At 32.3% G+C, this 19,740-nt stretch overlaps 2 protein-coding genes across 10 annotated transcripts in view; one reads left to right on the top strand and one right to left on the bottom strand.

Annotated features, from left to right (window-relative positions):
* pros (homeobox protein prospero) overlaps positions 1 to 18,961 on the bottom strand; it is a 100,061-nt gene extending 81,100 nt beyond the window's left edge. The window contains exon 1 of the mRNA XM_077428888.1: positions 18,441 to 18,961. The gene's annotated coding sequence lies outside the window, so the exon portion shown is untranslated. The remainder of the gene's footprint in view (positions 1 to 18,440) is intronic.
* On the top strand, positions 997 to 11,525 carry LOC143910425 (uncharacterized). 9 transcript variants are annotated; one of them, XR_013260478.1, is made up of 7 exons: positions 1,706 to 1,893; positions 3,799 to 3,894; positions 3,981 to 4,297; positions 4,463 to 4,621; positions 6,280 to 6,399; positions 6,490 to 6,557; positions 6,646 to 11,525. XR_013260478.1 is itself a non-coding variant. In XM_077428889.1 (3 exons), exons 1-3 carry the CDS (start codon positions 1,836 to 1,838, stop codon positions 4,208 to 4,210), a joined length of 384 nt encoding a protein of 127 aa, XP_077285015.1. In that variant the 5' UTR covers positions 1,557 to 1,835; the 3' UTR covers positions 4,211 to 5,884. The 9 variants fall into 9 exon arrangements, 2 of the variants coding, with proteins under 2 accessions (XP_077285015.1, XP_077285016.1); XR_013260479.1 differs by having other exon boundaries at positions 1,773 to 1,893; positions 3,981 to 4,317; XR_013260480.1 differs by lacking the exon at positions 1,706 to 1,893 and adding an exon at positions 3,158 to 3,338 and having other exon boundaries at positions 3,981 to 4,317.
* Positions 18,962 to 19,740: the final 779 nt, after the last annotated feature.

Below are 19,740 nucleotides of genomic sequence, written 5' to 3'. Positions count from 1 at the left end.
AAAATAAAGTAATTGTTGTAAATCATAACATTTAGTTTTATTCAAAATAAAATACATAAAATAATAATAATATCATAAAACGATCTTAATAATACATGTTAATCAGACTTCAAACTTTCATTACATAACTTTTTACAACCCTTTCCATTCACTCAACTTTTCCCACCCTTCTTCGAACGCTTCACATACGTTACACGTATAAAAAATAATAGAAAAAACTATACAAATTTTCATAAACCATGCAAATATATGCACAAATGTATATACGTTTATAAACTAACCGTCTTTAGATATTTCCGTCACTTTAAAAAAAAAATCCTTGGCGATGCATAAAAGGTTGACAATTTTTCCTATTCTTTTACTTGTATATAATATAATAAATTTTGTTTAAAATTTCCAAAAAAAAAAAAAATCACTCCGAAGAAGACAAAAATAATGTCCGAACAGCATAAAATTCAAATCGAAGAATTTAATAGATAACAAGTCACTATTGGTTTTTAAATTTTAATACCATTATTATTATTATTATTAAAGTCTTAGTTTTTTCGTATTGTAAGTGTACATATACATATACTTGATCAATTTATCCAAATATACAGGTAAATAACATAACAATAATTTTGCCGAAAAATTTTTAAAATAAATTATCGCCTAACAGTTTTTTTTTTTTTTTTGATTTATATACCGTCGCCGTCTTTGTTTTTAAAGCTTAATTCAATAATTTGTATTGTTTTCACTGGAATTTTCGTTTAAATTTAAAATCACAAAATTTTGAGGAACGAATCGTTTTGTTTATTATTAATATTTATGTTAAATATTTTTTTAATTTTTGTATATATATATATATATATATATATATATGTATGTAGTTATTATATATATATATATATATAATTATTTTTGCTTATTTGTGTGTGGGTGTGTGTGTGTGTGTGTGTGTGTGTGAATGTGTGTCGACGAAAACAAGTTTAAAGTCGTCGGTCGGTGTATGCAAGTAAGTGTGTAGGTTGGCAAATGATCGCGGCCTGTTGTCGAATGGCCAGTGGCGTCTCGCGACTTGACAATAATTCGTAATAATACGTCGAGCTTTCGATGTGCACACGGGCGTCCGGCCGCGGTGGGCGGGCGTCCTCGCGGGCAGGGCGCCGGCCGAGCAATGGGCGCCCCACCGACACAGACCACTATAAGACTCGCTGGGGGGGTTAGGGGGTGCCCGAGGGGGAGGGGGTGCGGGGGACAAGACGCGCCGGCGCGACGCCCGCCCACCCCAAGCCACCCCCTTAGGCCGCCCACCACCCCATACCTCGGGGGACGCCGGCGACGCCGCCCCCCCCCGATGAAGCACCCCTAACTCCTTCCACCTACCCACGGCTCTGTGGCGAAATTTTCTTGAGTGAATTACGCGGCCGGCCGTCTGCCGGACGACTCGTCACATTATCATACAAAAATTTGTATTATGCGTAACATGCACGAAAACACACAAACACACACACACACCTCGCTCTTATATCATCGAAGACATGCCATCGTAACATGAATTATGCAAAATTCAATAGGAATGTGTGCGATTAATATTTTTGGCTCGACTCATTATCATATAAAAATTTGTATCGAGAGTAACATTCATACAAACACCGGCTGACATCTTCGACCACGCTATTAAAATGCACACGTTGATGATCCAACATGAGCATGTAAATTTGCATGAGACAAACACTCAGAGACTCTATTTACGTCTACTGAAATACACATAATACATACATTCTAATGACAGGTTTAATTTACAGAAAACTATTCTACATATATATACTTTTCAAAATACCGAACGATAAAAAATGTTAAATAAATCTAAGATTTTCTTTAAAGAAATATGCAGTAATTTTTCTATGAAAGGTAAGATAAGATATATAATAATCATAAAAATCATGTAAAATAACCAATTTAAAATGTATGTACATACGTATGTATTTTGATCTCTCGTAATTAGATTACTATGTGCACTAACAATGAGCTGAACAATGCTTTAATTTTGAATGGAACTGGTTCGTTTTTGTGAGGAGAATTGCATTGTTCTGTCATCGCAAGTCTCGGTCAATGTCGTTCTAATTGAATGTAAAGTATTTAAGTCACGTCCAACTTGCACTAATGATTATCAAAAGGGCCGGGCAAATAAGAATCTACTATTTTATTTTTTATAAATTTTGCCATTATACATTTCCATTATAATTTAATAGTAATGTCAATTTATTAGTAATGTTTGAAATAAATACATTTTTCATTTAAAGTAAAAGCGCGCGAATTCTCAACTCTCGATATTTTGAAGTAAATATATCAAATGTTCATCATCTTATTCATCTGCGTATTTTAATTTGAATACGCAACATTTTCTAAATGAATATATATGACATTTATTACACAATTTTTATTTTGAAAATTAATATCAACTTATATATCGCAATTTTTTAGCGGTCCGTTAATCATATTATTAATTTACGTTTATTATATTATACATGCGAATATTATACGAAAATTTTTCCAAGGAACGTTAGACAAATACTACAAAGTTTTATATAGTAATTCCGTTAGAACAAAATTAAGAACTCAAAAAATATTATTCAACGTCTTTTATAAATTAATCGAATTTTTTTATTAATTGAAAAAGAAATCGAAGTTATACATAAGTAATATAGAAATGTTATCACAAACAGCGACTTATCTGATAAAAATCGAAGTTTTTAAGTTTTTAATATTTTACAATAGATGGCTCTAAGCAAATCGATCGTAGTTACGCAAATCAATTTTACATTATTTAAAATACAAACACTATCAATTCTGGGCTTCGCATTATGATTTTTCACTTTATCACACTAATAATTTTATGTATCTATTGACAATTAAATGTAAGCATTTCTTTGTATCCATTTTTGATTTAAACAAAAGTATCGATCTTACCTACAAAAATTTAAGCCTCATATATTAATCGCAATATATTCATTTTAAATGCCCATTAATTATTTATGATCACCCTAAACGTCCAGATCGAAAAAAATGAACTAACATATATTCTTTAATTCGAACTAACACATTTTACAGCGGTTCAATAATTAATTAAATAAATTTAAAAATCACTGCACTTTATTTGTCATTTACTATGTAGATATGTACGTCTGAGATCACCCCAATATTTGAGACCATTCATCACGTTTGAAAACAAGTTTTCCCCTTTAAAGTTCACAATCAAAAAACGGTCCGACACACTACTACATACACATTCCCGTTCAAGATTCGAAATAAAAATATATAATGGATGAATATACAATACATGTACAGCACTTACCGTAAGTCGAAGCTTTAACTAACCAGGCGAAGTGGTAACGGAACAAATAACAGACGAAAAATGATAAAAATCACTTAGAATAAATATAACATCGTTATCTTATATAACGGAGTCATCGTTCAATCGAAACGAAAATGAGAAAAAATCACAGGATCAAATTGTAAAACGTTCGTAAAGATGAAAAATATTGCGTAATAACATATAATATATTATAACTATGTAAGTTTTGTATGAGAAGCGTTCAATAAATAAATACGTAATAAACAACAAATATTTGACTAGAACGTTGTAACGTAAGCACACGGATTAAAGAAGAAAAATAAAACAACTATATTCTTCAACTATTCTTCACTGTTCAGTTTAGTTTTTTTTTCAATATTTTTTTTTATGATTCGTTAGTTATTCACGGACTCATCGTTTGGGTGGTTCACTGTTAAGTTTTCTTTTTTGCACGTTTTTAGAGTTTACATCGAAGCCGACTCGTCCTCGGAGGCTCGGGTCATTTTACCAACGGGGAAAAAGTTTCGAAGTCGCGCGAGTCAATCGTCATTGTGAAGGTAAAAAAAATTATATTGCACTTTTTTTATTTGTGAAATCACTTTCATTTGTTGATCACTGACTTTTTTTATTTTTTTTTTTTAAGTTTATGCGTACTACGAGCGATTTTATTTAGAGTGTCCCGTTCATGTTAGCGGACACAAAGTGCGTCGACCGCGTCTGGACGTCTTCTTCGGACCGGCGTCGCTTCTGACGGCTCCAGAGGATGCGAGAGCCCGACTTGGAGCGCCTGCGCCCTCCGATCGTCCCCAAAAACAACCCCTATTCCAAAAACTCATAAAGTCGAAAATAGCGAACAATAGCGACGTCGCTTGAGCCCTGAGAGCGTCGCGCCACCCCCGCCTAAAAAGAAGAGAGACGAGATGCGAAAGAACGCTAGCGTCGAAGCGAGAAGGCTTTAGGGTAGTTTTATTGTGCGCAAAGTGAGGGACGGATTTTCACATTTTTTTTGTCGATTTTTTATTCCGACTTTTTTTTATCGTAGATGAACGCTTTACTTATTTCCTTAATTATTTTTTTCCAGTAAAATTACATTAAAATATGAATATTATGGTATATTATCGATAGGTGATGAGAGGAGTTTAAAAGGGGTGCTTAAAAAGCACGATCACAATGCTCACCTGTTGTGCTTTACCCCTTTCAATCAACCGTAAACCAAATTCGCAATCGATTTGCCACGTGCGTGCATTATGTCAAATGTTTGAAGAAATCCAGAAAAACATTACGGTAATGACGAGCTTTCAAAGTCCTCATTTGCCTTAGTCGAGTTGAAATGCTCCAAAAATCTAAGCGAGAAATAAATAAAAACTAAAAATCATTTTTTTATAGAGTACAATTGAAAACGATAAAGCAAGCAGACGGTGTTTGCGTGGATTTCAAATTGATAAAAAAAATAATCGAATGATGAATAAAAAAAATCAGCAAATCCCCGATTCAGCCCGTGCGTAATTCTTTAATTCTACTACTGATCGAGGGGCAGAAAGGGGTCGGGAAGGGGTCGGTCGGAACGTGGCGCCGCTACTCGTTGCGACAAAAAGAGGAACTAACGCGCTATTCAAAAATTCTAACTGCACAGACACCACCTATAGTCAAATAGTTAAACTAATAATTTTCTTATTGGAATTTTAGAACACTAGGAAAAAGTCTGTTTCGTTTACGAAATATTTAATGATGTATGAAAAATATACACATTGTGAGGAATTTTATTTTAGTGGTACCTGTGTATGTACATACATACATATGTATATTGAATTTGATTCGCATTGAAAAATATTTTTCTAATCTCATTCATACATATGTACATATGTATGCAGTATGTGTGTAACAGTAACAGTAAAATATTTCAAAATATCATAAACCTTTCAAATAACCAATTAATGTAAGCCTTTTTTTTACACGTGGAGACGTACGGGAATTTTAGCATATTTTTAATTTCAAATACTTGTGATTTTTCACTCTCATCACGACTTCATTTTGATCCTATTAAATTGTAATTCATATTTTACTTCAAATTCACTATAAAATCACGACTAGCGTAGATTTGGAAATAAACAGGAAAACAATACGAATAGATAATTTGATATACATATATTCTTTTAAATTATATTCCATTTAGGTATATGTAAATTTTTACACAAATATATATACAAGTAGTCCTCGACTTACAACGATTCGCACTTACGACCGAAAAAAAATCGATGGTTTACGCAAAATTATTTTTTAAACATTACTATTTAATTTTTTGAACAATTAATCATGAGCTGCTTTTACGTCACTGCCATTTGAAGTCAAATGACGCATATTTTCAAGGAATATGCACATTTTGAAGTGAATAAAATTGACAAATTTTCTTAATATTTTGACGTTTTGCATGAAATTTAACTAACGACCGATTCGAATTACGACGGAGGTGCAAGAACGTGTCTCCGTTGTAAGTCGAGGAATACCTGTAATATAATTTTTTCATAACAAATAAATTTATTAAATACTTAATTATTATAATATTATTATGACTCGTCTTGTTTCATAAATCATAAATAATTTGAGGAAATTATTTATGTAATTTGAGGAAAGTATGCGCGTTGGTATGATAATCATTTGTACTCATTGCGAATCAATATTTGTAAAATGTTCGATTTAAATTTTAAATTCGACACATTAAAAGAAAATTATAAGGCTACATATGCACAAGAAAATGCATATGTACGCAGACTCAAACGAGTTCATTGAAACTTGGATTTTTCATTATCATTCCAATAAAATGCACCAAGTTCAAGCTTATTGACTTTTGTTTTTAAAAATTCACAGGTTGCTTGAAATTTACACAAATTCACCATCCATTTAAATATCTCCAATTTATGTACATTCAATTTGCGTTTTTTCAGTGAATTATACATACATATTTTAACATTATTCGATATTTTATATGAACAACTTATTCGCAAGGGGTTGTGATCATCTTGTCTTCTCCAATTATCAAATCCTGCCGTAAAATGTATCAAACGGTAAATATTACATTAATGAGATTTCTTGTCATATTTTTCAAATAGTTTTTCAAAAAAAAATTAACTTATAGCATATATATTTTTTTTTAGAAATTCGAAATCTCAATGAGACCTTCTTCGAAAAAAAAAACATAATTAGCTCGAAAGCCCACCTAATTGTGAGTAAAAATATTCTTACTATGCAATATAGTATGTATATGTATATATTATAAAATATTCAATGAAAAACTGCGATTTCCATTTCAGATTTTTTTGAAGACGAAGATAGCAACACAGCTTTTGACAAAATTGTCGAGGTTTCCAGTGATTTTCACGCTTTCGGAAAATTCTAAGAAAAATCATCAGCACCATCATTACTCCACGACGATCCGTGTCAAAGTGAACCTTTCGGAGTACAAAAACAGTTCTCCGAAAAAAAAAAATACTTGAAATAATTTTACATGAGTGTGTGTCTCCGTGTGTGTACAGACGATTGTCACGTCGAAGACATAAATTTGCCGAATTCAAACATTTGAACACGTCGACGAACAGCTAATTATATTTGTCCATCTGGTGCTGGTTGCCGACGCTTTGTTTTTCGATCGATATTTATTTATTACGAACGAAACACACTAGAATTATATAACTGAGCGTTGCGTAACGCTCTAAATTTAAGCAGAATAGCGCGTTTCGACATAAATCTCCACCTTTTGCGACAAATAAATTCCTAGATGTCGATGAAAGTACTTCAAAATCATTAAAAATAAATAATAAAATCAAGACAAAACATATTGTGCATATCGACGGCATGCAAGGTGGTTAATATTCTTCTCCATATGAACGAAACCACAGATGAGCCAGTGCGTAGCGTGTCAAATAAATTATGCGCATATGCTCGCTCGCATACAAATAGTACACATACATACTCGTCTTTAATATTTGTGTTGAAATAATATTGGAAAAACTTTGTGACACCTTTGTTTTCCAGTGGCGTGGACGACATTGACACATAGCCGTGCAAACACAAATTATAATAAGAAATTATATGAAAACGCAAAGAAAAAAGTGTGTGCATCAAAATCAACGTTTACCACAGTCTATACAGGTGTGGTTGAAACGTTTCGTACTACGCACAAACGTCGACGAACACCTGTATTAATTTGTCTAGATAAATTAATGTTTTCTGGCAATGAAATGACAATTTCTTGATTTTATTGCTCATTGTCTCACTTTAACGATATGGACATGTTTCTTAAATACCCGACGGTTGTAAATATTAGCAATCAGATGACTTATTAAAATAACAAAAACTCAATGTATTTAGTACCACTTACATGCATATTTAAAGATTAATTAAAAAAAGCCCAAATAAATTCATTTCTGCAAGACAATGTTTCAAATGTAATTGATAAATATGAAATAATTTGGTATTTTAAAATAATAGATATGTACATATATTCGATTACTACTGCGTACTTTACTATCATGTATTTTATATGAGAAAAACATGACGATTCCCATAATAATTCAACACAATAAATGTTTTTCATTTAATAATTATTATTAAAAAAATAAAATACAATTTTATTCATAATGGATACTTACTATGTGAAGAGAAATACATTTTTTATTCAAATAAAATTTTATTCATTCCATCGTAGTTTAAGACTTATTTATCGATTCCTATTTAAATAGGAACTTTTTCTTGTCACATATGAAAATCTACAGTATTTTAAACGGCACTCAAATTTATATTACTAATTAAAAAAAATTCTGATTGTTTTAAGATTATTTTTTTCAACTTTTACCTGACCGAGATATTCCGGACAATCCAATTTAGTACCTACATACATATTACAAACATACATTTATATAAAAGGGGATTGGTGAAAAAAAAATTATAACGGAATAAAATGATTGGAAATCGAATTATAGTATTCTACCAATCCTTTATGACACATTCAAAATTATATTTTATACTTTTGACCAATTTCTAATAATAATTATTAATAAACTCATCCATGAATGCATTTAAAACGTATTCATATACTCAAAAATCGATACACAGACGAGACAATAGTCATTTCGGACTAGGATAAAAAAAATAAAATAAAGACGACAACATGTAAAATCCAACCATATTCGAGATACACGTAAGCTCGAGCATAAAATATGCAATTTATTTCGAATGTATCTAACGCGTTCCGGGCCAATAAAAGTCCCATTTTACAGTGGCGTCCACGGGGGGCACGAGCGAACGAGCCGGGGGTCACATGTACGTGTACACCGCGACGGGATAACGACAATCTTGTATTTTTAAGTGCCCCGTAAAAAGGCAGAAATGGACGCTTAAAGAAAGATTGGTTCGCACGCTTTAAAAATCCAAAAGGGGGACGAACGAGAACTAGATACCTAGTACCCAACGTGTACCACAAATACGACCGGGGTGTATACGAGCGCGAGCGCCTCGTATAAGAATCGAAACAACTTTGAATCAAATTTCGAAAAAGTCGTTGAAATGGCTGCAAATCTCAAAGGTCTTTTCAACTTTTTTTTGTGAAAAAAAAATCTGATGGAATCAAAAATCCTTATAATAAACGAAGACTCATATACGAACTACTTCAATATAGGAATGTAAATTGATGGTAATACATAAAGCACAATATTTTAACAATTTTTGCTTTTATTTTTTTTTTAATATTATATACATATATAGTGACGCCCTGGAGTATATCAGTAATGGCTATATGGCCTAATTGTAGTAAATAAATAATAAATTATTTGTAAAAAATGGTTTTCGAAAAAAATCTAAATGATTTTTTAATTTTTCCTTTGAGATAGTTCTATAAATTTTTCTAATTTTTCTTAACAACATAAAAGGAATCGAGCAAATATATTTTTTTAATAATAAAAGGGGCATTTTATGACTCATCATTATTAAACAATGTAATAAGAACAAAACTTATAAGAATCCAATAAGAAACATCTTATAAGAATCCAATTGGAAAATATGTATACTTTAAGGGGGTATTCTAGCCTAGAGGCATGAATTTTAGGTATTTTTTCAGGTGCAATAAAAAAAACAAAAAATATTTAAACCATTATTTACCCAATATTTAGTAATGTTTGAAGAATACATAGAAAAAAAATTCAAAATTCAAAAAGTTACAGGCTGATGAATTAGGGGTCTCAAAAAAGTAGTGCGCTCTGGTTGACACGATTCCAACCCTCCTAGTAATCCAAATTCAAAAAATGCAAAGGAGGTATGTAAAAAAACAAATTAATTCTTAATTCAAACAAATGCTGCTATCACCCGAACTACGGAAAAGTCAAACAAATTTTTTTTCGCAAATATAGGCTGTCTGATATAGTCTTTTTTTACCAGTTTTTTGACTTTTCCGAATTTTTTAAAAATAGTAAAAATTGAAATTTTATCATAGTTCTAGTTCGTGCGATAGAAGAATGTATAGAAAAGGTTCACACCAATTTTACTAAACCAAGTAGATTGGTTTAGTAGAACTTGAGATATCATGTCAACCGTTTCGAAAAAAGTAGTTTCGAGAAAAACGCGTTTAAAGTTTCGGGTAAAGTTACGCGCCGGTTAGATGCTACGTCTCTAAAGCAGCTGTATCTCCGAAAATAATTTGAATTTTGAAAAATCCTTTTAAGGACATATTCTTAAAGGTTAAAGCTTTGAAAATATGAAAGAAAAAAATCGATTTTTTCAAATTTCTAGACTAGAATACCCCCTTAATGAGAGCCGTGCAAATTTATTCTTAAACGAGATATAGCACAGGCATATCATTTGAAAATCATTTTACGTTTATTTATATGTATGTACAATAAAACACTTCAACCATACACACCTTTTTAATATTTTTAATGAGAAAAATCATCCTTAACATTTAGAACGAACATACATATATACAAACATATGTATGTATGTACATATGTAATAAAACAATTTTCTCAAAATTTAATTTACTGGAACAGCTTAATGGGAAAAAATATATACATATCATAAAAAGTTTGTATAATGATGGAATAATGGAAGGAAATAATTAGTTCAACCTTCATCGAAAACATATGTATTTGTATTCAAGTATAATGTGAAGATTTATTTTGGGATGAAATAAGAATAATATAGCTGTATTATTATATCAAGATTTGCAACAGTAAAATAGGCATTTTTCTTCTGTCGAAATAAATCTATATAAATATTATTTATTTAAGTTTTTGGACCATTGTTTCATTACAAGAGTACCTAATGCGCCACAATGATAATTAATATACAGAAAGCTAAGAAAAATAAATGTATATACAGAAAAAAATACATTTCTACATAATTATAAACAAACAATAGAATTATAATAATAGCAACAATATATAAGAACAAACGAGAAGGTGGATATAGTGGATAGAGTAAAGAGATTGAAATGGCATTGGTCGGGCCAGGTGGCTAGAAGAATGGACGAATGGTGGACAAAAGAAGTGCTAGAATAGTACCCAAGAGAATACCAAAGGGTAAAAGGAAGACCGCTGGGAACATGGGTAGACGAAATTAGGAAAATGTGTGGGGTGAGATGGATAAGAGTTGCGCAAAACAGAGACGAGTGGAAGCGTGTTGGAGAGGCCTTTATCCAGCAGTGGATAGTGAATGGCTGTATATGATGATGTAAGAGCCAATACAAATAAATGGAAGAGAGAAGATCAAAATTCCACTCACACATCACATACGATGAGCGCAGGCTACCAGACAAATAGGCTAAAATAATCTCCGATAACCTACGCTCATTGAGGTGGAAATTTTTTAATTTATCACAATTATTGACATAGTTTGTTTTACATTTAAAACCACCCCAAAATAGAATATTTGTAATGCGCCTTCATGAGATAAAATACAGTATAGTGTATAATAGCTTCATACAAATGTACGTATGTATGTAAATAAGTATGAACACATAATGTACGTAAAAAAACCTAACATTTGAGAATCGGCGGTTACGCACTACCTCTGGACAATAAAATTACCACGGGCGTGTAAAATACAGTTTTATGGTAAGACGTGGTTTGACAATGTTCAGTTTTCGCAGGTTACGGCCCTTGTTTTGCGAGCCGGTGATTTTCCTTGGCGTGTGATGGCGCGTTACGTTACGAGCGTTAACGTTACGGCCTTTTCTATGTGACTTTCCCCCCCCCCCCCTTCGTTTTACCACCCCCTTGCACGCCAAGAGTATAGCATCAAGAGACATTAAAATATCCTTTACTTTAAAAACGACCAATAAAAAAAATAAAACTCCACACATTCACCCACATACATACAAACATGCTGTACAATACATTATCAATGTCGCGAATGTTCATACATATTAAAAAAAAAATCATCCCAGTTTCATTCAACCAGTAGTAGTCGATCGACGGGCGATTGATTGATTAATAAGCGGGGCCGATTGACCCAATATTTCAGTGACCGTGAAAATCCGGGCCCCGCTTCGCTGTAAAGGTGTAAAATTTAATTTACCAACCCTCCCCGGTTAGCGTTACGTGAAATGTGGAGCGCGGAGATGACAGCGCGAGGGCCCAAGCCGCGGGGGGAGGGGACCGGGTGTCGGATAATGTGAGCAATCGCCGTGTTGCCCTACAAATGATGGTCACCCTCACGCGTGTCGAACCCCATCATCGCTCGATGGCCTCAAGAGGGGAGCTTTCACCGAGAACGAGAAAAAGGATGGGGGTTTTTCCGTAAAATTTGTAACTCTCAACATTAAATCAATTCTAGAATCGCCACTATTTAGTATATTCATCAAATCATAGTATTAATAAAGTTTTTTGATTTACTTTTTATTGATGAATAATGAAAATAAATATTAAATTGAAAATTTTCAAAATAACATACATACATATGTACATGCATTCATACAACAACATATGTGCATACATTGAAAAAAATATTTCCCTGCTGATTATAAAATTTGAAAATTACAAGGTTTATCTTCCTTTTGGACAAACCTCTTAAAACTCTTCCGATCGCTTTGAAATTTTGCCATTTTTTTGGAATAAAAAACGTTCATTTTATCGTAGAGGTTTTGAAAAAACAATGAAAATCATTTCAGAATAATTTGAATTTAATAAAAGGATAAAGGGTATAAAATCATTTACGACATTGCATTATTTTAAACCAAATTTGAGGGCCATGAATTTATGATACCGCAAAAACCCGTTGAAAAACCTTACATTTGTATGTATAACATGTCATGTAATACAATCAAGAAAAAAAGCAGTTCGAGAAACAGTTGTCAAAAGTCGTTTTGAAAACTCTTTTCTAAAACGCAAAAATATATATGTATGCATGTATGTGCATACTATGTCATCTACTCTATAATTTAAGTATGCGCTTTTTCTTCGTAAACGTATTTCATCATTGAAAAAAAATATAATCATGAAAACTTTGAGAATCGCTGCTAGAAAATATTTTGTAATTATGTATAATTATTACAGTGTTAAGAAAATTGAGAATAGGGTGAGAATTTATCCAATTGATAAAACTGAAATATGTATAACATCTAAAAGAGAAAAAAGTGTGTCCATTTAAAAACAAACTAAAAGCACTGCGCGAAAGATTCAATCGATCATTTTTCTTTTATATTATTTTGGAGAATATGTAGGTACATATGATTTGTCATCTTACAATTATTTTTTGTGAAAAGGTGCTACACATGTATTTATAAAAGTATGTTTAATATAAAATTCCATCAAATATAATATAGCGAAAAAAATGAATAGTATGATTCGTGTTGTTACGAATAATTGGTAAAACTGAAACGAAAAATAAAGCGGTATAAAGCATATGTATGTAGGTAGAATATTTGTCAGTGCATCGGGAATTCCTATAACGGGGACGGTCGCGGTCGTTCCTTGCAAAACGCCGAGTTTACATAAGCTTGGCGTCCACTTCACCAGCAAGCTGTCGCCAAGTTGGCTGTCGTCGAGTTAGCTTTTGCCGAGCTGTCGCTGGGCCGAAATAACGCAGTGCCCATCCATCACGGTGCCCAATCGTCGCGTAGTCGAGAAAAACCTATCGCCGAATCGGCCTCGTCGCCGAATCGTCACGTACCGTACAACAATTGCATGAGCAATACAAGCTTGATGTACACAATTGAAAACGATTTTGGTGATATGGATCATATTTTAATATAACGTATTTCTGGCATAAAACCGATTTTGGATTTTTTGGCACTTTTTCATTTCCGGTATTCATATAATTATCATCATCATTTACAGCCATTGATGAAGGCCATTCTCCAACACGCTTCCACTCGTCTCTGTTTTGTTCAACTTTCATCTATCTCACCCCACAAATTTTCATAATTTCGTCTACCCATCTTCCTTGCGGCCTTCTTTTCCCCCTTTTACATTATTTTCGGTACCATTCTAGCACTTACTTTGTTCACCTTTCGTTCATTCCTCTAGCTACGTGTCCCGCTCATTGCCATTTCAATCATTTCACTGGCTCCACCATATACATACATTACCTTTGACATATTTTTCACCCACGTATTCAGATTCCTATCTCTCCTAGTTATGGTGCATTGGACTTTGTGTGTAGCACCTTTGCGTTGAATGCCTAAGTTTCACATCCATACATCATCGCTAAAGACCGGATAACCAAGGTGCCGTTAATTGTTCAAATGTTGTAAATCCATTGTTAAAGGTTTGCCGAACCTTTTTTAAAAATCATTTACAACAATTGAACAATGAGCGGCACCTTGGCTATCCGTACTCTAATCAACACATTGATCGAAGAATACATACATATATACATAGATAGATATATCTCAGGCAACTACCCTCAATTCAAAAGGACTGCAGTAGAAACGAAAAAAATATTAATATTAATGAAGAGATGAAATTTCAATGGCATCGGAATGAGGGGATGTTCATTTTGAGACAAAAATCCGTCCCACTTCGACATAAGTCAAAAGAGAAAAGTTTCCGCGATAGGGTGAGGATCTGCTCCTTTGAATGGCGCGCTTTACACGGCAATTCCGAGTTTTTACGGAGGCTCAACTTCGTTAAGTCTTTGTTAAATAAACACAGACTTAAGTATTTATTATCATTAAGGAGACGGACCTCAAAATGGGGGACGCTTTGACCGCAGGCTCTTACCGAAGTCGTTCAAAAATCGACGACAACTCTTGGACGGAAAGCGTCAGCGATATCGAAAAATAAACTTTTAATTAGCGAGACAAAGTTAAATATCTCGCGGCGAAGCGGAGTGATTTTCAAAACTCCAAGAAGAGGAGACAGACGCGTTTGAGAAGCTTTCATTATTTTTCACTGTCTGTTCGTGCATACAAATGGGCATAATTCGACCTGCAACACTCACCCCAAAAGCGAAGAACTTTCGAAGGGGTGTTAAATGTTCCGTGCACGCACAATTTTCGACAAGAGTAAAACCTATAGTGGACACGGGGGTATGTAGGCGCAGATTCATAGGAATTCCGCAAGGAACATTCAATAGCACACTCGACCAAAATATTTTTTTTGTAATCATATTTGTAGTTCAATTTAGACGCTACGTTGTAACCAAATTGTGAAAACAATTGTTCATATTATATTGTCACATTTGAGCAAGTTTGCCCGTTTCACACAATGGCTTGTTTACACGTTGCACGACGAACAAGCGGGACTGGTTCGTTCGTTAGTTCGCTATAATAAATCATCGCGCTTTTCGTTTGCGAATATACATACATACACACGTACCAACATATATGTACATATATAAGCATGTAAAAAGTGTCTCGTTGGCACATCTGCAAATTTTATTTGCAGATATTTTAATTATTTACCGATGAACATTCTCGTAAGGCAAGTGTCGATGTGAAGAAATATGTATCTTTCGGTGTGTTTTAAAAGCAAGCTTGTTTGTCGAGTTTCAGTTGGACGAGCTGTGTACTTCTTTGGATTTTATCATTTTATTTTGAATTATTTTATTTTGCATACACAGTAAGCGTGTTTGTGTTTGTTTTGAAAAAAAATTGAAGTGTAGTAATATATTTATGATCAAATAGAACTACATATGTACGATTAAAATTATATGTAGCCAGCAGAATGACTCGGTGGTTGCGTTTATGTTTAGCACTGAGAGGTTATCGGGTTCGATCCCGTGCTAATATTTAATGCTGCTGGTCAGACTTGGATATTTGTGACTCCAAGTCGATCGTTTCCTATCAAAGTTTGTTAATTTATCTGATTTCATTGTTGAAACGGTTCCCTCCATCAAATTATCAAAAACCATCCTACAAATATCTGAATATGTCACAAATATCTGAATTTGATTTAAGTACAATATGTAAATATTTATGTACAAGTCTAAATCCATAGATGTCTCTATGGATTAATTAATTAATTGTTAATTTCATGTTCTTCAGCCTCGCGAAATAAAGCGATTAATGTAATAAAAAACATTGCAATTTTTGTAATTAATTTTCTAGGAGGGCACATTGGGGTTTACCTGTTAGACCTTCCTGGTATATACATATATATAAAAAAATAAATAAAAAAAATATAAAATGATATAAAAAAGCATTAACAAAAATGAATATAATTTATTGAAATATACACAGTAAAAATATATGCATAGTTCACTGTGAATAGAAGTGCATGAAAAAGCTCCAATGTACATATATGTACATATATTTTTACTTACACTATGAAATTGTATAAATTATTTGCAAAATATACTATTCAAAAACAATATGAAACATTTATAGTTAATTTCAGAATAAAATCATAATCCGTTGTTTATCTTATTCAATAATTTTATTGCTTCCATATATTTACTACTTACATACATACATACATATGTATATATGACTCAACTTCATTCGATTTTTGGTTTTATATGCTATATTTTTTAATTAACATACATACATATGTACATATGTATATTCAGCATTGGTCCCTATGGCTTAATTTTAAATAAAATAATTTGGATATGACCAACTCTTGTATGTATTTGAGGAATATAAGAAGTATCAAAAACAAAATTCGATAATGACGCACACATACCCACATATGTACATATGTACTTGCCATAATAATGTTCCCCATACACGTTTGAGAGCTAATTATTTTACGGAGGAAAAACACATTTTGAATTTTCAGAAAGACAAAAGATGTACTTCCGGTTGACATATCTTCACTAATTATTAATTATTAATTATACTAATTATTTTAAGAGTGAAATTAATAATTCTGTTGAGAAAAAGATATTTAAAAAAATACCGTTCTATAAAATTTTTCATGCTCATTATATATGTACATATATGTATATATAAAAGTTTCAGGTTAATTTGTTTAGCGGCCTAGGAGATAATTGAATACACTTCCGGCTTTAATAAAATTTTAATAAAAGACACTACCACGCACATATTAAAAAAAAACATGGCAACGTGATTAGAAATCGGAATCTCGAGGGTAATTTTTTTCATGATTACAAAACTTCGTCTATTGATATTAAGTTCATAGATAATTTGGGCCTATCGGCTTGCCGCCTCCCCCAAGTATATTAAATAAATAAATAATGTACATATAAGAACCTCGTTTATGTATTTAAAAGAAAACCGAAAATCTTTTGTAAACCAACTCGCCATCTAATGATGCTTAGTGTTTATCTATGATATGTATACGGTAAAAATGTATGCTTGTATGCTGACCTTCTGTAAGTCAATCTAATTATGGATATGGAAATTATGTACTCAATTTTACTACGGCCATGAAGGGCATGCCTGGCCGTCAATGACGGTATTGATATTTTCCCGTTGACTGATAATTCAAAACGCCAAATTCTAAATTTAGCTCAATTGAGGCTTTCACGCACCAGATTGAACTAGGTATTTATAATTAAAAAAAAAAACCTTTGACAACACATGATGTATAAAAAATCATACACATACGCTCAAAAGTACATATTATATGTAAAACAACGAAGAAAAGTTTGTAAGTAAACTTGCAATTAAAGCCCGGACCCTGAGGGGGCCGTTTATTGTTCAAATGTTGTAAATGCATTGTTAAAGGTTTGCCGAACCTTTTTTACAAAGCATTTACAACAATTGAACAATAAACGGCACGCTTCCGGTCCTACCTCTACTTGCAATTATCATTGAATATATGTACGTATGAAATTACCTACTAGATAAATGTTATAAAATGTTAAATAAAATTTTATATTAAACGATATTTTTTTATTATTTGTACCGTATTAATTCATTCCTTTTCTAAGATCAACATATGATTCCAGCCAAAGAAAAATCTAAGCACGCTTTAGAAATACCAAACCAAACAAAGGGAAAACGACGAGGGGTGAATCAAAAGGAATATTGAATCGAGTCCCTTTCGGTAGTGTTGCACAATCGAAATCATTGTTGCTGACTGCATAACGGTCTCGAAGTGACAGCTGTCAAAAGTTTCTCAGTTCCCTCGCAAAATTTTGAGTAATTTAAAAAAAAAAATAGAAACACTTGAATCATCATATTCCCGTTGTCGGTGTAAATATGTCCATCTCTATATGTTAAAATATCAATACATAAAAAACAGCTGAAAAAATTTATTTCAGTTATTACAATATTTTCCCATTTTTGCTTGAGCAAGTACCAAAGAATGAAAATATGTTGTAGTCAAGTGGAGACAACGAACGAATTTATGCACGAGAATGTGTGTTAATAATTGCTAATAGTATTTATCTATATAACTCTTCTCGAATATGCTATCAATTTTTCGATTACACATTATTCGATACACCTGTGCTTATAATTGCACTGTAACTACAAATAAATATATTTCAGAAGGAATACAATTTCAGTCAAATAAATTTCGAGAGGTTAAACATTTAAACAATTAAAAAAATATACATATAAGCGTGACACGTTTTATGTATGAGCTCAAATTTCAAATGAATTATTCGTTAAAAAAATGATAAATAAGATACGGTTGCTACGATAGCAAATAACACATACATACATATGATTAAATAATATGAAATTAAAAAAAATACCACTCACCCGTATTCGAAATAATCCACTGAGCAGTCGAATTGCACATATACATTAATTTTTCAGTAAAAATAAATAACAAATTCAATTTACTCCGTCAAAATTTGACACTTCAATACAACACTATAGATTTTTAACGATTTTTTTTTCAATTAAATCAACGATTAAAATTTTGCACAACAATTATAAAACATTATTTTAATACGATAACGACACACTTTTAAACGATTTATATAGATTTTTGCAAACTTTAAAACGATCAAACACGCATAAAAAAAATAGCACGAATTTGAAAGCACGGTGAGCACCAAACTGCACAAGCAGTGGAAAAACAATGGAATATAAATTTAAAAAATATAACTTAATTTAAATAAATTGAATATTTATCACATTTAATTATTACACTTGTTGTAAATTCAACTCAGCGGTGTCCGTTTTTTGGGGAAGATTCAAATTTGAACCGTTGGAAGTGTGAGAGGACCGGTTTTGCCGCCAACAACTGTATGGCACCGTCTTAGAAAAGAAAAGACGTTAAGAGTCCTTATTCAATGCTCCTTTTCGTTATCAAATCCCCCCCTCCAACCCTAAGGTGAAAAAAAGTACTAATATTCCCCCCCATCCTTTGAGACAGCGGTCGAGAACCAGCGAACCGTGAACGACGTTTCCTGCACAATTAATATTATATAAGAACGATTTAGAGATACATACATAGGTATTAAGACTTAAAAAATAATATATCATGAAATTTTATTCAGTATACATTAAAAAAATTATCGAATCATAATAAGGAAATGCTATTGAAGTCACAATAAAAAATATGTTTTTCAAAAGTTCATAGCTTAATTAAGGATTCAAATTTTAACACATTTAATTGGATTCAACGCGTTTTAAATTAGTGTTAGTTTATAATCATGACAAATCGAGTAATTTTGTACACTAGGTACCGCTGAGCCAGCTGTATGGCTCAGTGGTAGCGTGCATGTTTAGCACCAAGTGATTATTGGGTTTGATCCTGCTATACTGTTGGTTAGACTTGGATATTTGGGACTCCAAGTCGATCGTTTCTTGTAAGAGTTTGCCAATTTTATCTGATCATTGTTGAAACGGTTCCTCAAAAATGGCAAAAAAATCATCCTACCTGCTGTCACAAATCTTCTGTATGTACAATTTGTAAAAAATATGTATAAATGTAAAATTATGTAAAATCTAAATCCATAGATGTCTCAATGGGTTAATTAATTAATTGTTAATTTCGTGTTCTTCAGCTTCTCAAAATACAGTGATTTATGTAATAAAAATGCTGCATTGT

This window comes from Arctopsyche grandis, chromosome 4 (assembly GCF_051622035.1).
Source record: "Arctopsyche grandis isolate Sample6627 chromosome 4, ASM5162203v2, whole genome shotgun sequence".
Lineage (NCBI taxonomy): Eukaryota > Metazoa > Arthropoda > Insecta > Trichoptera > Hydropsychidae > Arctopsyche > Arctopsyche grandis.
The sequence above is the reverse complement of the archived record's forward strand: the minus strand, read 5'-3'. Positions and strand labels throughout refer to the sequence as shown.